The sequence below is a fragment of the Cyclopterus lumpus genome, chromosome 13 (genome assembly GCF_009769545.1).
Source record: "Cyclopterus lumpus isolate fCycLum1 chromosome 13, fCycLum1.pri, whole genome shotgun sequence".
Lineage (NCBI taxonomy): Eukaryota > Metazoa > Chordata > Actinopteri > Perciformes > Cyclopteridae > Cyclopterus > Cyclopterus lumpus.
In genome coordinates this window covers 4,336,682-4,355,764 of record NC_046978.1, presented here as the reverse complement: position 1 = coordinate 4,355,764, position 19,083 = coordinate 4,336,682, and the positions used below count along the sequence as shown (strand labels likewise).

General features: G+C 43.9%; 1 protein-coding gene across 3 annotated transcripts in view; it reads right to left on the bottom strand.

Moving 5' to 3' along the window:
• The window catches only part of dock10 (dedicator of cytokinesis 10), a 60,093-nt gene extending 48,513 nt beyond the window's left edge, over window positions 1-11,580 (bottom strand). For all 3 annotated transcript variants that reach the window (XM_034547870.1, XM_034547873.1, XM_034547872.1), the window contains exon 1: window positions 11,317-11,580. In XM_034547870.1, the coding sequence (XP_034403761.1) occupies window positions 11,317-11,424 (108 nt within the window). In that variant the 5' untranslated portion in view covers window positions 11,425-11,580. The remainder of the gene's footprint in view (window positions 1-11,316) is intronic.
• Window positions 11,581-19,083: the final 7,503 nt, after the last annotated feature.

Genomic DNA, 19,083 nt, shown 5'->3' with positions numbered 1-19,083 from the left:
GCCTCTTCTGTTTTCTCTCCAGGTAAGAGAGTCTCCAACCAATAAGACAGTTCTCATACTCCTTCATGCTGGCCAAGTCGAGCTCTGAAATACTCCAAACTCTCCTCTACTTCCACTGCACATCTGAGCCTCTGAAACTCTGAAACACTAACTCTTCCTCGGGCAATTATTCCTGATGATTCCTTTTTCCGGTAACTCCATTTGCTTGAAAAATGTGTCCTCACTCTGAACCTGCCATATTCATCTTAAATCAGGCTCCAGAAAATATTTACTTTAATGCAAACATGCCAGAAACACATACCAGCACAATGAATGCAATGGTTAGAAGTCAGTCCAGCCAGAGTGAAAAAATAAATCAGAAGACTTTATTCCAACCCCCCAATCTATACCCTCACAGTGAAGAAAAAGCCCACTAGAATGCCTAGTTTGCAATATATCATTCAGTCATGACGCCTACAGGACACCTTCACAAAGCCTACACGTAACCTCTGTGTGACCTCGATACCAGCGCTAACTATCTACCAGACGCCCACTCAGCACAGCTCCCTCTCCCTAAGGTCCCAGTTTAGACCGAGGACACAGCTGTTCTGAAGTTTTTTCCTCATGCGTTGTCATATCTATGATCCTCCCATACCTTTTCCCCCCTAAAATAACAAATCCCTCCTCTGTCTCCCTCTATGCCCTGTGCTTTTTCCCCCTCCATTATTTCTTTTGGAGATCATTTCAGTCCTTTGGCTGATATTTAAGGCACACAAAATTGATGTACCTCGCAAAGAAATATATGCATACAGTGAGCCAGCACAGACTCATAGAAAGGCTTTAAATCCAAATCAGAAGACTCTCTAACATCAGCATCCACAAGCATGGCAGACCAACATGGATCCCAGTTTCTGTCTTCTCCTTAACTCCCTTCACTTATTGAGCGTCTTGGCTCGGGGCTATTCCTGTGGGACAGATATCAGAGGGACCCACTCTCCATGTCAGTCAGGGATAATAGCAATGAGTGGAACTGGCATTGTTTAATCTGATCTATCGCCACTCTAAAAAAGGTGTGAGACAATTTTCTGGTCATACATTCTCCTAATAACTCATAGATAGATAAGTTGGGAATGCAACTAAAATATAATCGTAGTTTCTTGGAAAACAATAAATGCAACAGTAATTACTTTTGTATATCGCTAGTCACTGGCGATTTAGTTGAGCAGGTCTCAACTTACAAATACCTTTGAGTTGAAATTGACGACTACATAAGATTCAATGAATGCACAGTGATTAAGTCTAAGAAACTACAACAGAGGCTGCTCTGTCGGTTGAAATTGAATCACTTCAGAGTAGACAGTTGTGTCTTCCAGATGTTCATGTTGTAGAGCTTTTGTCCTTTGGCCTGAACTGCACCTTTGGAAATATGTGTGTTTCGGATCAGGCAAAACTCCAGCGCATGATCAAGACAGCTAGTAGGATCATTTAGGCTGATCGGGTGTCCGTAGCACAGCTGTACAGTGGCTGTATTCTTGAAAAGGCTGATCAGATCCTCAATAATCACACCAATCCTCGCCACCTCTGTGAGAGGAGCAGGTCAAACGGCCGAATCCTGCTGCAGAAAATCTGAACAAGGTACAGCAAATCATTTGTGCCTTCAGCCAATAGACTACTAAATGAGAGAGATGTGCACACCTACTGTATATTACTAGGTCTGAGTACTTTAGTGTGTATTCATGTATTTTAGAGTGTCTATGATGTATGATGTATATTTTATATTGCCAGCACTGTACAGGATGTGTGTGTGTGTGTGTGTGTGTGTGTGTGTGTGTGTGTGTACAGTGCACATGAGTTTTAAATGGAACGTATAACCACATGAATTTCCTCTTGTGGGATAAAAAAGGTTTACGTGTACCTGGTATTCTGTTTGTGTCACTCGTGACAATATTCCCAAAAAAACACATTAATAGAAATTCACCACTATCAACTTATTGTGAGTGTTTGTTGCGATCCGCGATAACTTCCTATATTGCCCCATCCCTAGCCAAGAGTTAGATGAAAACATTGATACCACTCTCATGTCTTTCTGCTAAATATGAAGCTGCAGCCCAGCTCCGCTGAGCTTAACGTTAAGACATGGGAACGGAGCGAAATAGCTAACCTGGCTCCCTCCAAAGGTAACAATATCCAAGCATTAATTCTCATTGTCTTTTTCCAAAATATTAAACTCTAAAGATACTTTCCTGTTGACTGAACTTCTGGTAGAATATCACTGTTTTTCGTAGTCATTGGCAGTTTACACACATTTATGGGAAACTGCAAACTGAGTACATTATCGCAATCTGTAGATTCCTAACGTGGTGTAAAAAGATGATCCAGAACATCTCCATTGAAAAATATATATTCTAATCTTTCATTTCACCAACTGAGCATGTTGACATGTCCTGAGTCTGCAGGCTTTTTTCAGCCAGTTATCTTCTGCTATCACCAGTTATGCCCGCTATTTCTTCTTGTGCGCTGCTACCCAAGACACATTATCTGGAAGGGAAAACTATCTGTTCTATTTCTAACATTGGCCCAGGCTCTGCAGACATAATAATGTGTGTGCATACATGTGTATACTTATATCTTTGTGTATATGTGTGGATGGATGTGGGAAACTGAAGCGGGTGCAGGTGGGAATCTATTAATAATGGCTGCTTGTTTCTGTCTCTTTCTGTTTTACTTTCTGACACCAGGGCCAAGAGGACAGACACGGTCAGACGGGATTATTAACAGATCGGCCGGGCTGATCAAAGGAGGCAGGGAACGGTTAGACAGCAGAGGAGAAGGGGACAAAAAGATCTTAAGAGGATTCGACCATCTAACAAAAACACAGTTCCATTATAAGATTTGAGGACGGCTCGTACGAATGGTGGACACATTTTCTTTACATCCTCACTTAATTAGATCCTGCTCTCTATCTCCGTCACTCCCTGTCCAGCAATTAATGAGGGAAAGTCCACATCACACATGAATGCCACAGTGTGTGTGTGTGTGTGTGTGTGTGTGTGTGTGTGTGTGTGTGTGTGTGTGTGTGTGTGTGTGTGTGTGTCTGCGTGTGTGTGCGTATAGAACAGGGCAAGGGCAGCAGGGCATGGGGGTCAGACGGTAATGGCAGTAACATATTCAGGCCTCCTACTCTGGAATGCAGAGTGAGGGAGAGACACAACACTGCAATTCACTCGCAGAGAGTCACTGAACTATTCTTAGTCCAGTATGTGAAGTGAAGTGGACCCCCATCCCCTCCTCCCCGAGGGCCGTAAAAAGAGTGTGGATGGACGAGTTGACGTGGTGTCTATTAAGGTACGGGGCAGAATGGTGGAGCTGGACGGAGGGCATTAGAGAAAGAGGGAGAGGATACAAGTTAAGCTACTGTGAGGCAAAGCCTGGTCAGCTAAGTCTGAATGGAGCAGTTCACTGGCTGTGAAGAGCCCTTTGTAAACGTACATTGGCACAATGCATGGAGCCCCGGGGGGGGGGGAGCGAGGGGCTCTCTCCCTCTCCCCTCGCTCGCTGGCCTAAAAGGCAGAAACATACTTTTCTGTCCAGATTTCCAAACTAGACTAAACAAACTTTATTTGTCTTTTAATACAACTCAACAACTGGTAGCGTGACACTACAAGGTTACATGTATTTCGGGGGGGGGGGGGGGATTTTCTGTGCTCACATCCAGCAGACACACACTAGTGAGATCCCCGCGCAGCCTCTCGCAGAGTTCAAACAGAAGGGGAATTCAGCCAGAGACAGTGTCAGTAGTGACAGTGACAGGCTCAGATATTTCCCCCTGTGCGCTTTACTCTTTGCTTGTATTTCTCGGCCCTTTCTGAATGAGTCATGGAGAAGATGGGGACAGACACACACCAAGGCCTGGCAGTGCACGGTCCCACTGTCATCGGGCAAACGCGGCTGAGTCGTCTGCAGCTCAGTCATAACAAATGTCAAAGAGCTATTCATCTCCTGTAATCCCTTTCTCTATTCTCCTGTCTGCATATACACACACACGCACCGGTGACACAGAAGCATTCACTCAACATGAAAAAGAGTGAAAAACCAAAGAGCAATGAATGCATTCCAGTTGATTTAGAAAAAGGGCCGAGGGAGTAGAAAGGAAGTGCAGGCAATCAGGGAATTTGTGTAAAGATGGAAAAGGCAAAGAAGAAGAGTAAGATTTGAACTAGAGGAGAGAGAAAGTGGAGGGGAGACAAGGTGAGGGGAGGTTTGACAGGAGGAAGAGAATAAGTATGAAGGGAAATGAACACACATTTCGCATGACGAAGGCGCCCCAAAGAACTCCACCGCACGGCTTCTCAGAAAAGCTGCACGGCGAGTTGTTCAGAGACCCAAAATGAGCGGTGAGAGAGAGAGAGAGCAACAGAGTGAGCATGACATCCTGTCCCACTGTCAAGGTGGTAACAATCTAGGAGGTGACTCTTTCACAACCCGGTTTGACACATATAGTAGTATAAATATGACATAAACACACAATGGAGAGCGAGGTGTGTGACTTGTCCCATGCATTGGCTACAATAGGTCATGTACAGGTGGACCCAAGAGGTGAGAGAGATGCAAAATAAATGATGCACACATTTGATGACCAATCCTCAATGTATATAAGTCCAGCAGCTTTGTTGTTATTTCAGTGTTTTGCTTTTCATGATGCGTCTACTGAGCATGAAAAATGTCATATATAGTGCCATGTATCAGAGCTAATTTAGCTGCAGTATAATGACATAACATGTTTAGAAGAGGGGGGTCATCATCCATCTTGTTTTGTGATCAATTTATCTCATAGATAATGGCCTAACCAGTAGCCACAGACATTTAAAATATGAAATTGGTTTGTGAAAAAGTGTTGGGCTTATATTCATATCTAATTGTATGTTTAATGACATTAGCTGTCATAAAACCCTAAAAAGTTATACTGTAGTTTCCCAGGCCCAAGGCCCAAAGCTCCTTTCTTAATTGTTCTTGGTCCAAGAGTCTCTTTTGTTTAATCTTATTTACATGGTTATACAATCAGACTGTGGTATGATTTCCAAAACGGCAACTTATGTAAGAGAATAACTGTATTGGCAGGCACGGAAATGTTACCTCTCTTGATTTGTGAAGGAGCTTCATTTGTGACTCTCTGGAAATAAAGACAACATCAGCTGTGCTGTTGTCTTTATTTCTTTGTATTTTCTGTCCTGGGGTGTTGAGAAAACAACTTTCCTCAAGAACTGGACCACTTACATGAATATCTAAAAGGGACCTGAAAAGTTGCTGGCGCGCCAACTTGTTAATATCGCACAAAGATACAATTCAATGGACATTAAAGAGATGATAAGGCCAATGCTAATGAGCCACCTTACGTAAAATCAAATACTGTACATAAAAACACACATAGACAATAGCCTGCTAAGACACACTGACTCATGCACAGGACAGAGTGTTTATAAGAGGACAAGTTATCTGCATTAGAGCCTCTGCCCCTCTGGGAGATGAGACAGATCTACCGACTCTTTCTGCCTAATTTTCTTCTTGATTTTTCCCTTTACGATCTAGTGTTTGAAAATGATAAGACTAGTGATGTCTGACTCAATTATGAGCTTGATTCTGTGTCCAGCTCCCCCCCCCTGTACTTGTCCTTCCTTCCTTGGTCTGTCCAGATGTAATAAGGAGGAATGTGACAGAAATGTCAGCATCAATGCAGATCTCCTCCACAGACTCAGTCATTGTGCAAGCTAAAGATAAATTATTTCTAACAGAACGCAGGAGCTGATAAAAGATGGAGTGGGTCTTCAGAAAGCAGTTGAAGTGGGCGGGTTAAATATTTAAATAATAAGTCTAGAATATAAGCAGCAACACAAACTGAATTAATGTATGAAATGCTTGGGAGCGTGGGAACACCAGATGAGATGAAATAAGATTTCCTCGAAGGGGAAAAGCAGAGATACTCGGAGTGCTTCCTGTTAGAATTCCATCCTAATTGACCATTCTGCCTTGCCGTGGTAACAGAGGCACGGCTGTGGGAAAGTTGGCTAATCACTGGTAATTTAACTGGTTTCTCGACTGGGACAGTTGCTGTTCAACATTATTAATTTGACTAACTCACATGGCCATATTAGCTGATTAACGTGACACGGACAACTCTCAACTCAAGATAAACACCACAATGATACAGATCTAAAGCAGCCTGAATGTTTTTTTCAGAACAACAACAAGTACCACGCACACACGCGCACACACACACACATAACACACACACGATACGTTATGGTGAACAAATAGGGCAGCATTCAATGCATCCAAGGTCGTCAACATGATGGGTCATGTGGAGAGAGCAAAGTCACACTGACACTAAGCCCCGAAGACAGAGAAATTAATGCTGATGTCGATACGGATTAACAGAAAGCAGAGAAAATGTAACTAACTGAATGAGACAACCTAAATATGTTGAAGCTTTTTGGGTCATTTCTAAAACGTGGTCAAAATACAGGAAGGAAATGCGCTTGAACTTGAAACTACTTTCTATATGTTGCCGTGTGAGCGTGGGTTTGATTGTGAAGGCCAAAGAACACACTGCTCTCTGTGAAGGAGAGCATTCTCATGAGCGAGGAGGTGAACCGCATTGGTAAAAGACCAACATACCAATGGGATTTACATGTTTAAGTCCATTAACCATAAGTCACATATATTTCACATCACTGTCAGCCAGTTTCCAACACACTACATGCGTTTTTGTGATTGCATACCTTTTCAGCAGTTCTTAAAGCAGAACAGACATTGCTGACAAAATTATTAGAATGGTCTAACTATTTACCCCAATGATCTAAATTAGTTGTTTTTAGGTTCAGAAAATAAATAAGAACCTCGATGATCTCAGTGGCAGCCATTGGTGTCAGTATAGGGATGAAATCATTCGTTTGTTGATCGTTTAGTTGATCGTTTAGTTGATCGACACAAGATTAATCAACAATATTTTGCTAATTTACTAAGTTTCTAAAGAAATTTATCAAGCAAAAGTAACAGCATAGATCGACAGATGAATCATGAATAATCAAGATAGTTGTTAGTTGCAGCCATAGCAAAATTGCAGAGACTTGAAACATGCTTGAAATAGCCAATGTCAGCAATAGCAATTAAAGAAGAAAAGAACGATGTGTAGTTAAGAAACTAAATCAAGAGAAACAGTTGTAGAATGATTCTAGATACCGTCACATTGTAGGATTACAGGTCCATCACAACAACAGACACTGGGTTTGAAACTAAATGGAAAATGTTGGTAAATGCCTGAAGCCTGGGATTGGGCACCGAAATGGTCAACAGGTGATCAGGCGTGAAGCTAGTGCAATAAGGGCACCGAGGAATGCCAAGTGCAAGATGCAGTACGATCTGATGCGAAAGGAAAGACGCGACAACGATGATTGAACTATTAGAATATCGTGTGGAAAATGTATGTGCATGCATGCGGCCTTAAGCAGCGAGCGAGGGTCACTGCCAACAAGCAACCCTGTGCTCCTGGGCAAATAAACTGAGCTACAGTGGGATGTAACATGCTAGGGTGGGCATGTTGGCCCCGATCTCTGGCTGTGTGGTTTGTGTGGCTGGCATCCTCCAGGCATGGTATGACATGTGGTTCATCCCAGCAGGCAGCCAGAGTCACAACAATCATGGCATTTCTGTCTAGACTGCATGCTGCTCACTTTTGCTGAGAGTCATAATAAACACTCACTCTACGGTGGCAATAATCAACAGGAAAAAGGTCTACAATGCAGTGTTCATTTAGTTGGTAATGCGATTTAAATACTGCTCTTCAGGCGTGTTTGATACAAATCAGGCTTCATTATCTTTAATATTTGACATTTGTTGGATATGTCAATCTATTTATTTATTTGATGTCATTCTTATTTGTTGTAGCAGCTCAGAGGCCAGAAAAGATGTAATGGAAAACATTGCATGGTTACTGAAGCAACAAATTGCAGCTTTTTTTTTTTTTTTAAAGAACCAAAAACTTAACCGTTACTTCCCTCATTCTTGTATCTATCCACTCTTCCATGCTGCCTGCATATTTGGGGATGGGTGGGCTGACCACTGTGAGAAACAGTGAATTGCTTCACAGTGATTGCTTTCACAGAGCACTTTATCAAAAGGAAAATGCAGCATGCACCAGGGGGAATTACCTGGTGTCATGTGTGCTCTACACTCACGAGTACACACACACGTCAGAAAGGGATCTAACCTGACGGAGGACCCACGCGGAGCAGTGCAACGGTGAGACGCACAAAGGAAAACAGTGTCAGAAGCAACTCAAATATGGAAGAATCTGAAGCAGTAAAGGCATTCGGAGATGGGGAGTAAAGTCGGGGGATTGGGGAGGGGGGATTAGGAAAAATTGGCAACTATGAAAAAAGAGAGGGGGTCAATGAGAGAGAAAGAGAGAGAGAGAGATAAAGAGGTTAACGCTTCATTGAATGTTATGCCAAAAGGCCTGATTCTGCTGACCTGGTTTCTTTCACCAACAAAGGCTTTGCATTAACACACTCACAAAAAGACTTGTCCATGCACATGCTCAAAACGCCTATGGACATTTACACACCCACTTAACCTAGACCCGTGCACAGCTACACGTTCACACACACGTTTATTCTTCTGTCCAGCTCATATATCTGCACATAAAATGACTTGGGAGTAATTGTGTATGGCTTTCGTCATCTTTAGAGACTTTGCTTTTTTAAGATATAGGAAGGTATTGAAACTAACCAGCCAGTCTTTGCACATACCAACTGGTGTCGATCAAAGTGCAAGTCACAGTTTCCGCTTCTCTTTTACAAAAAACCAACAGCACACTTTTTCGAGGAATTGATTGGGTGTTCTGGTAACTTATTTTTACTGTGTATATGACAATATACACACGTGGGAGACTTGTTAACCCTTGGAAATTCTGTCACACAGTTTACACTGTGATATTTATACCTTTGAAGCGATGCTGCAAATCATTTACTGGAAATTACTTATGGCAACACTGTACTTTTATATGATTTTGCACCAATGTGATAAAGTACCCTGACTTGTCATGTATTTCATCCACTGCACAAATTCTCAATGGGTCATCAACAAAATGTATTACATCAAAATAACAATATTTATATAGTGATATACTATTACATATACTGGGACAGACCGTTTTAACCATATTGTCCACCCCTAATTCAGCCTGTATTTAATCCACCAAATATGTTACATTCTCGAATAAACTCTGAACATACTGAGCCAAGAACATTTAGGATCATAAGGTATTAAGGCACTGTTGAAGCAAAACCTTTAATCACTTAAAACGCAGTAGTGCTGGTATCTGTAGCAATACTTCTGGAACGTCAGACTGGAGATCCAGTCTTTTTCAACATAAAAGAAAAATGCAAACACAACCCAACATCACCATGTCCCACATTTAAATTCACCCTTTTAACGGCTAGCATTTTGACTTGTCGTAGCAGGAAAAGCACAGGTGTGACGTATAACATGCACAATACCAGGACCCTGAAACCGAAGGAGATAAATGAAATTGAGCCATCGTTAATGTTATGCTTTTTCTACAGTAATATGTCAGAATGCCTACCATGACATAGTCCAATACAATTGCATGTGGACTGTACACCCCAAATGAATATGGGCTTTCATGGCACAAACGTGTTGGCAGACGTTTACTAGTTAATGTCTGAATTGGCGTAACTGCTTATGTTTAATGCCATGGTGATAATGAAGAGTCACCCGAAAACTCAAGTGCCTCTCGTTTCAGCCTGAGACACTGTGCATGTTCACACTCAATGACTATTTTTCTCCATCTGTTTCCTGCATATCTCTCAAGTACTTACTTTCAACGACTCGCTTTATAGCGTCTTTGCTTGAAAGCCCCCTATACGAAGTGTGTGACTTTCACTGCAGTGCTTTTAGGCAAGGCAGTGAAGCTCCGTGTGGTATTCCTGCAGTGCAACACGCACATATAAATGATACCAATGCAACGGGACTCACAAGTCAATTTCTACATCCAATAAAGAAATCAATGAACACTGTTCAGTTGTACTCCGTTTGGCAACATGACAAATGCATAAGGATCATGCTATTCTATTGTATTCTGTTCTTGTGCCGGTGGTAACATCTGGCTGCTCATGGAAAATGTCTACATTTCATTGAAAAAACAAGCTTTCATTTATTAAATTTTTACATTTTAAATCACGTAGTCTGCCACGCACCCTTGTTATATTAGATTTTCTCTCTTTAATCAAATCAATGCTCACTGGGCTCCATTATGCACGTGTCCCACTGACACACTAACACCAGCGTGAAGAGGATGCAGAGTAGCAGCAAAGCGTCTGGAGTGGAGTAACCTTTCTCTATGCTAATCTCTACAGCATGGCCACACACACACACACACACACACACACACACACACACACACACACACACACACACACATTCAGGATTTGTCCTCTGCCAGATGAAAAAGGACATCATCAAAACACAAAACCTTCTCCTTGGGTGTGTTTATTTGTATGTGCGTGCGCGCGTGCTCGTGGATTATTTTTCCTGGACTACCCCTCCTCCCAGTATCTTAACGTCAGTCACAGCCTCTCATTATAAGGCGTGACACACCCACCGAACCACACGGGGTTTTTTTTTCACAAAGAGTTCTCGTGACAATAAAATTGCCTAATGGTGGAAATAGTGATAAATCAATCCGGCGGTCGAATACATCTCCTCTCGGTTCCTCCCTCCGTGTTTCTGGGCACCGCTGGGCAGATGTTAACCGCTGCCTGTGTCATGCCGCATCCCACTATCCTACTACCAAGCCGCTATTTACTGCATTTCATTCACTGAAGCCAGACACACCGAAATAAACGCCAACCCACGGGGTGTGGGGATACGTGAGGCTCTCCACATTACCAGCAAAGATGCGGCTTCTTTTCAATAGTCGAAAGAAATGAGAGCAGATTGTGCCAGCTGACCGTATTGGATGGTTTCCCCTGCAGGATCAATAGACAGAGGCTGAACAGCGGCGCTGCACTGTGCTGCTTGTGCTCACACACTCGCTGCAAGGAAAGATGCAGCATGAATGTCAATGTCAGATTGGCCAGATTTTACGGGGCAGCGGTGCGGTCAGTCCAACCGAATCTAATTCACTTCAGATGCGGAGCTGGAGTGGTCGCGGCGCTCAACGCTCATAGCAGGAAAAGCTTCGGGCCCACAGGTGGTGATGCGTTGTTTTTTTCCCCCCCACTCCCACCATGTTTTTACAATTCATACGGGTCTACTCACCGTCACTGCGGAGTGTCTGACTGCGTTGCACGCTGTCTGTCGTATCTCCGCCGCGGTCCCCGGTTTCAGCAGGTTCTTGGTGAATCTCCGGGTCGATTCGGCTGCCATGTCCTCATCTGAGGGCACAATTCAGCCCGGATAATGTCTGCTGCAGTCAGACCGAGCTGGCCCTCGCTCCCAACGTGAGCCGAGCCGACGGAGCGGTGTTTACACACGCACACACGCTTCTCACACACACCGTCGGTCCACACACTCAGCGCGCGCAGTGCAGAGGATGCCTGCGCGCTGAAAATGATGTCAAACTACACCGAATCAAAAAACGGCACTTCCGGTCATGACTTTCGAAATAAAAACATCTTCGGCAAACCCGAGCGAGATGAATGCACCACTCCCACAGTGCATTTATTTTGAAGGCTAAAAGCATAAAAGCATCAGTTGCACTGTAGTTATTCTCTCGGTAAAAAGAAACATTATTTTCATGCTACTGTAACTGAATTTGTATTTCCATTACGCCTAATTAAGATGTGTTAGTTTGGACTTTTGAAGGTATTCAACAGTGACCTCACATTCAAAGCTGCTAACATGTAACCAGTGGTATTCGAGCCTATACTGTATACATCATGCATCTCAAGGGAAGCTCTGAAATGCCAACTACTTATCAGCAGTCCAGTCACGATCAAGGAAGGATGGTCAGCCATTGACTGTATATATGGGAGCAGCACAGTAGGTTACACCAGTGGTTCTCAAATGGGGGGTACGTTAAGGCACTCCAGGAGGTATGTGAGATTAAACAAATTAATATTTCAAATTGGCATCTGTTCAAAAATCCTTGAAAAATAGTTATTTAATAATTATTCAATAAAATATATGTGTAAGTTCACGCATCAAACACTGATGACACAGCACTGTTTATCATCGGTCATTCATAGCATTTGGTGCATGCCATTTCAGCCTGGTTTACTTCTATCAAAACATTTTTTATTTTTTTATGATTTTTATATTTCATCTGAAAGAGAGCTTGTTAAACTATAAGAAACATATATTGGTCAAGCTCAGGATATGATCTCTATCTCTATTAAGGTGTTTTTAATACACATGTATTTACAAACAATATTTAATTTCAAAAAAGTTGTTATATATTTTAAAGCAATGACATTTACCCACATTTCTTTTAGAATTGAAGAAATTTCAATGGCATTTTACCCCATGTTTAGATTATTTAATTTGGCCAATTCCTAACCTGCAAGTAACCACAAATATATGTTTAATATTGGTTGATTTTATTTAATTATCACACAAAAAAACACAGGTAACAGGGTGGACTGGACATAACAGGGTGGAAATGATATCAGTGAACAATACATTTAATTAATGAGGGCATACCATTAACATTTCACATACAAATTAGGGCCAGCGCATATTCATCAATATTTGAAAGTAAATGTGTCGGAGTTAGCTGATCTAATGTATCCAATAACACCCCAACCAAAAAAGAGTTACAGTCAGGATGTAGACTGTCTTTCTTTAAACCTAACCTTAAACCAAGTGTTCACCCTAAAAGAAAGGGGAGTCCCCACAATGTGACTGTGTCAACAGATGTATGTCCCCACAACATATGTAATGGACTGACAGACACACGCACACACGCACCCATCAACTCTCCTCTAACCTTGAGGGCCCTTGTGGGCATTTTCTGACTGGAGTGTCTGCACTTGGAGGAAGAGTAGTCCTGGCTCTGGCACTCTCCCGATACGTTCTTTCTTCATTTCTCGCCATATCTTTCTCTTTATTCTCTTCTCTTTTTCACTGAGCTCTGACACGTTCTTTTATCTCTCTTCTACTCTGTCCTTTATCCACCTATCCTTACCGTTTTAAAAGGTATTGCGTCCTTCTTTCAGGGTCTGCATCCAACGAGCCCTGTATAAAATGCTTTGCGCTGGTTAGGGGGTACTTGGCTGAAAACATATTTCACAAGGGGGTAAATCACTGCGTTAGACAATGCAGGAGATACACATGCCTACAGCGACACATGGCGTTAGGAAGTGTTTAAGGCATTTTGCAATACACAGCACCGTTTTCAGTCATTTCCTCAAATGAGTGAAACAGCGCTCCCCAGGACGTAGGGGTCAGAAGTGGTATTGCACTCTTAAATCAGGTGAAGTTGAATATTATTCATGTGCGGTAACTTTCATAACATGAAGAAATTGTGAATGCACAGTTTTCTGAGAACAAAAACAAACTATTAAGTGAATTGTACGGACAGTAATACTTTGGTATAACAAATAAAAGTTGACTACATAGTTTAAGCGTTGTGAGTGAAACGACCATTTCTCCAAGTCAGAAACAACATTATTTTGGACATTATATGAAATAATATTATAATAACATGTGAAGTTACACTACAGTACTGTTTTTTTATTGAAAGTCAGCTCAAATTCAATGATTATATTAATAATTTCACAATATTATAACTGTTAAAGCAGATCCTTAAAAGGTTATTTTCCATTTCTACTGGATTGTTGTTCGTGAGGTCCCCTGCTATGTTCATGTATATTCTCTATTGAGATTTTACTGTACAGTTTGTGAAAATTAAAGACAAAAGTGGCTAAAATGAAAAGATGATATTCTTAATTTCACAAAATGTGAACTGTTATTAAAGCACATCTTTAAAAGGTTATATTCTATTTGTGTAAAAACTCAAAGTCTACGTTAGGTAACAAGAAATAATGATGTTCATAATTCCCCAATATTCTTTTTTTCTTAAAGCAGATCCTTAAAAGTGTATATAAAGACACCTGGCCCACTTTCATCAGCGGACACTCTCTCCGGAAGTGCCCGGGCTGCCCACACCTCCAACACTCCTGCCTGGTGTTTGAGAACCACCCTGTAAGTCAGGCAGAGTGCCAGTGGTCGTTGGATCGGGGGCCCGAGGGTCGGGTGTTGGCCACGTTGCCAGCTGTGCTGGGAGCTGCGGAGGTAGCCTCCTTGCAGCCATCTGGTGGCAGCGTCTTTCAGCCGCTGAGCAAAAGTGAATGGCCGGTCCTCGGGGCCCAGCCTGGCCTCACGGTACCTCCGCCGGTGGTCCTCCGGAGACAGGCCTAGACGGCTTTACGCACGTCCGCGTAAACCTACCTGCCTCTGGGGGCAGCCCCAGAGCCGCAGTCTGCCTCCCCAGCCATAAGAGGCAGGAGTCGGACCGCCCACTTTACCTCAGGCCAGCCACACTGTAGCCTCAAAGGAGTCCAGGAATGACTGGATCTGCTCCAGGGCGAAGGTCTGCCTCTCAGCCTGGTCCTGGAGAGCCCCCAGAAATTGCCGGTTTGGCTCCACCTGCTCGCACTGCATGGCCGCGATCCCCGCCAGCATCTGCCCCAGCGCCTTTATTGTGTCAAGCTTCCGTTTCCGTTCTGCTTCTCAGTCAGTCACTGTCTCAGTCAGTCAGTCTCTGCCAGTCAGTCAGTTTCTGTCACATTCCATCAGTCTATGTCTCAGTGTGTCAGTCTCTTTCTCAATCAGTCAGCCACTGTTTCCGTCAGCCAGTCTCTGTCAGTCTGTGTCTCAGTCACTGTCAGTCTATCAAACAGTCACTCTCTGTCTCTGTATGTCAGTGAGTCAGTCACTGTCTTTGTCAGTCAGTCTCTGTCAGTCAGTCAGTCAGTCTCTATGAGTCGGTCTGTCAGTCGGTCAATCAGTCTCTGTCTCAGTCAGTCTTTGTCTCTTTCAGTTAGTCACTGTCAGTCAGTCACTGTTAGTCAGTATGTCAGTCAGTCACTGTCTCGGTTAGTCTGTCTGTCACAGTCAGTCTCTGTCTCAGTCAGTCAGTCACTCTTACAGTCAGTTAGTCTCCTTCTCAGTCAGATAGTCAGTCTCTGTCAGTCGGTCATTCTCTGTCTCATTCAGTTTCTGTCAGTCAGTCAGGTTGTCAGTCAGCCACTGTGTCTATCTCAGTTCCATTCATCCACTGTCTCAGTCAGTCTCCGTCAGCCAGTTTCTGTATCAGTCAGTCTCTGTGAGTCGGTCTCTGTTTGTCAGTCTCTGTGAGTCAATCAGTCTTGGTTAGTCAGTCTCTGTCCCAGTCAGTCACTGTCAGTCAGTCTCTGTCCCAGTCAGTCACTGTCAGTCAGTCTCTGTCTGAGTCAGTCTATGCCCCAGTCAGTCCCTGTCTCTCAGTCTCTATAAGTCAGTCAGTTTCTCTGTCTCCATCAGTCACTGTCTGTCACTGTCTGTCAGTCAGTAGGTTTTTTCTCAATCAGATATTCAGTGTCTCTTTCTCAGTCAGTCAGTCAGTCTCTGTCTCAGTCAGTCAGCCACTGTCTCAGTCAGTCAATCTTTGTCTCTTTCAGTCAGTCTTTGTCAGTCTCTATCAGTCAGTCAGTCTCAGTCAGTCTGTGTCTCTTTCAGTTAGTCACTGTTAGTCAGTCTCTATGTCAGTTTCTGTACGTCAGTCAGTCTCTTGTGAGTCAGTCTCAGTCAGTCACTGTCTCAGCCAGTCAGTCTTTGTCTTTTTCAGTCGGTCTCTGTAAGTCAGTCTGTGAGTCAGTCTCTGTCTCAGTCAGACAGTCACTGTGTCAGTATGTCAGTCTCTGTCTCAGTCAGACAGTTAGTCTCTGTCAGTCAATCAGTTAGACAGTCACTGTGTCAGTATGTCAGTCTCTGTCTCAGTCAGGCAGTCACTGTGTCAGTATGTCAGTCTCTGTCTCAGTCAGACAGTTAGTCTCTGTCAGTCAATCAGTTAGACAGTCACTGTGTCAGTATGTCAGTCTCTGTCTCAGTCAGGCAGTTAGTCTCTGTCAGTCAATCAGTCAGTCAGTCTCTGTCACAGTCATTCGCTGTCTCTGTGGCGGCGGGACGTGGTTAGGCTCAGCTGCAGAGGGGACGAAGCGGGGTTGTGGTTCAGGGAACGGTGCCGGAATGAGGTGTAATCACCCTCAGCTGGGATCAATCTGGGTTTTTGGTGTCTCTTCCCGATAAGAACAGGAGTAGCGGAGGAACAGCAGAGAAGGCGTGGAGCAGATGCTGGTGAAGCATTCGGGAAGCGGAAACCCAACCAGCACAAAATATAAATAATAAAACCTGTTAAGAGCGAAATCCTGTGTGTAGCCCTCCTTTGCTCTCCGACAGGAATTCGTTACAGTCTCCTTCAGTCAGTCAGTGTCTTCCAGTCAGTCAGACAGTCACCGTGTCATTCTGTCAGTCTCTGTCAGATAGTTAGTCTCTGTCATCGTCAGCCTTTCTCAGTCAGTCTCAGTTAGCCACTGTCTCTGTCTCAGTCAGTCAATGCATGTCAGTCAGTCAGTCAGTCTCTTGTCAGTTAGTCAGTAAGTCGGTCTATTTAAATCAGTCTCTGTCAGTCAGCCAGTCAGTCAGTCACTGCTTCGGTCAGTCAGTGTCTGTCAGTCAGTCGGCCACTGTCTCTGTCTCAGTCACTGTGTCAGTCAGTCACTGTCAGTCAGTGTCTTAGTCAGTCAGCGTGACAGTCAGTCAGTTCCTGTCAGCCAGTCACTGTCAGCCAGTCACTGTCAGCCAGTGTCTCCGTCTCATTCAGTCACTGTCAATCAGTGTCTCTTACTCAGTCAGCCAGTCACTGTCTCTGTCACATAGTCAGTGTCTTTTTCTCACTCAGTCAGTCTCTGTTTCCGTCAGTCAGTCTCTGTCTCAGTCCGTCTCTGTTAGTCAGTCAGTCACTGCTCGTCAGTTAATCACTGCTCATCAGTCAGTCTTGGCTCGTCAGTTTCTGTCTGTCAGTCAATCACTGTCAGTCTTTGTATCAGTCAGTCACTGTATCTGTCACTCTCTGTCAGTCAGGCTTTGTCTCTGTCTCAGTCAGTCACTGTCAGTAAGTGTCTCAGTCAGTCAGTCAGTGTGACAGACAGTCAGTTTCTGTCAGCCTGTGCCTGTCTCAGTCAGTCAGTGTCTCTGTCAGTCAGGCTGTCTCCGTCAGTCAGTCAGCCACTGTCTCTGTCTCAGTCAGTCACTGTCAATCAGCGTCTCAGTCTGTCAGTTTCTGTCAGCCAGTGTCTGTCAGTCAGTCTCTCTTTTTTATTCAGTCACTGTGAGTCTCTATCTTAGTCAGTCACTGTCTCAGTCAGTAAGGCTCTGTTAGTTAGTTTCTGTCTGTCAGTCAGTCACTGTCAGCCAGTCTCTGTCTTGGTCAGTCAGTCAGGCTCTGTCTCAGTCAATCAGCCAGTGTCTCTGTCTCAGTCAGCTACTGTCAGTCAGTGTCTCAGTCAGTCAGTGTGACAGTCAGTCAGTTCGTATCACCTAGTGTCCGTCTCAGTCAGTCCATCTTAGTCTCTTTCAGTTAGTCACTGACAGTCAATCTCTGTGAGTCAGTTTCGGTTAGTCAGTCTCTGTGAGTCCCAGTCAGTCTCTGTCAATCAGTGTCTCTTACTCAGTCAGCCAGTGACCGTTTCAGTCAGTCAGTCACTGTCAGTCAGTGTCTTAGTCAGTCTGTGTGACAGTCAGTCAGTTCCTGTCATCCAGTCACTGTCAGTCTGTCTCTCTTTTTTATTCAGTTTCTGTCAGTCAGTCTCTGTCAGTCAGTCAGGCTGTCTCCGTCAGTCAGTCAGCCACTGCTTCAGTCAGTCAGTGTCTGTCAGTCATTCAGTCTCTGTCTCAGTCAGTGTGACAGTCAGTCAGTTCCTGTCAGCCAGTTCCTGTAAGCCACTGTCTATGTCTCAGTCAGTCACTGTCAATCAGTGTCTCAGTCTGTCAGTTTCTGTCAGCCAGCATCTGTCAGTCAGTCTCTCTTTTTTATTCAGTCACTGTCAGTCAGTCTCTGTGAGTCTCTGTCTCAGTCAGTCACTTTCAGTCAGTCTCTGTTTTAGTCGGTCAGTCAGGCTCTGTCTCATTCATTTAGTCACTGTTCGTCAGTCACTGTCTCTGTGAGTCAGTCTCTGTTAGTCAGTCTCTGTCTTAGTCAGTCAGCCAGTCAGTCTCAGTCAGTGAGACAGTCAGTCAGTTCCTGTCAGCCAGTCACTGTCAGCCACTGTCTCTGTCTCATTCAGTCACTGTCAATCAGTGTCTCTGTCTCATTCAGACACTGTCAATCAGTGTCTCTTACTCAGTCAGTCAGTCAGTCAGGCTGTCTCAGTCAGTTTGTCACTGTCTCAGTCACTCAGTCAGTTTCTGTTTCCATCAGTCAGTCACTGTCTCTGTCTCAGTCCGTCTCTGTTATTTAGTTTCTGTCTGTCAGTCAATCACTCTCTCGGTCACTGTTTCTGTCACTCTCCGTCAGTCAGGCTTTGTCTCAGTCAGTCAGTCACTGTTCATCAGTCACTGTCTCAGTCAGTCAGCCATTCAGTCAGTTTCTGTCAGCCAGTGTCTGTCTGTCTTTGTCACTGTCAGTCAGTCTCTGTGAGTCCATTTTTGTCTGTCTCAGTCAGCCACTGTCAATCAGTGTCTCAGTCAGTCAGTTTCGGTCAGCCAGTCTCTCTTTTTTATTCAGTCACTGTCAGTCAGTCTCTGTGAGTCTCTGTCTCAGTCAGCCACTGTCTCTGTTGCAGTCAGTCTCGGCCAGCCAGTCACGCTCTGTCTCAGTCAGTCAGTCACTGTTTGTCAGTCAGTTAGTCTCTTTCGCAGTCAGACAGTCAGTCTCTGTCAGTTAGTCAGTCAGTGAGTTCACCCATGTCTCAGTCAGTCACTGTTTCAGTCAGTCAGGCTCCGTCAGTCAGTCAGGCTTTGTCTCAGTCAGTAGCCCTACAAATAATCTTTTAGACATCAGGATGTAAATAGTTTTCTAAAAATTAAATTAAAAGTGGATATGTG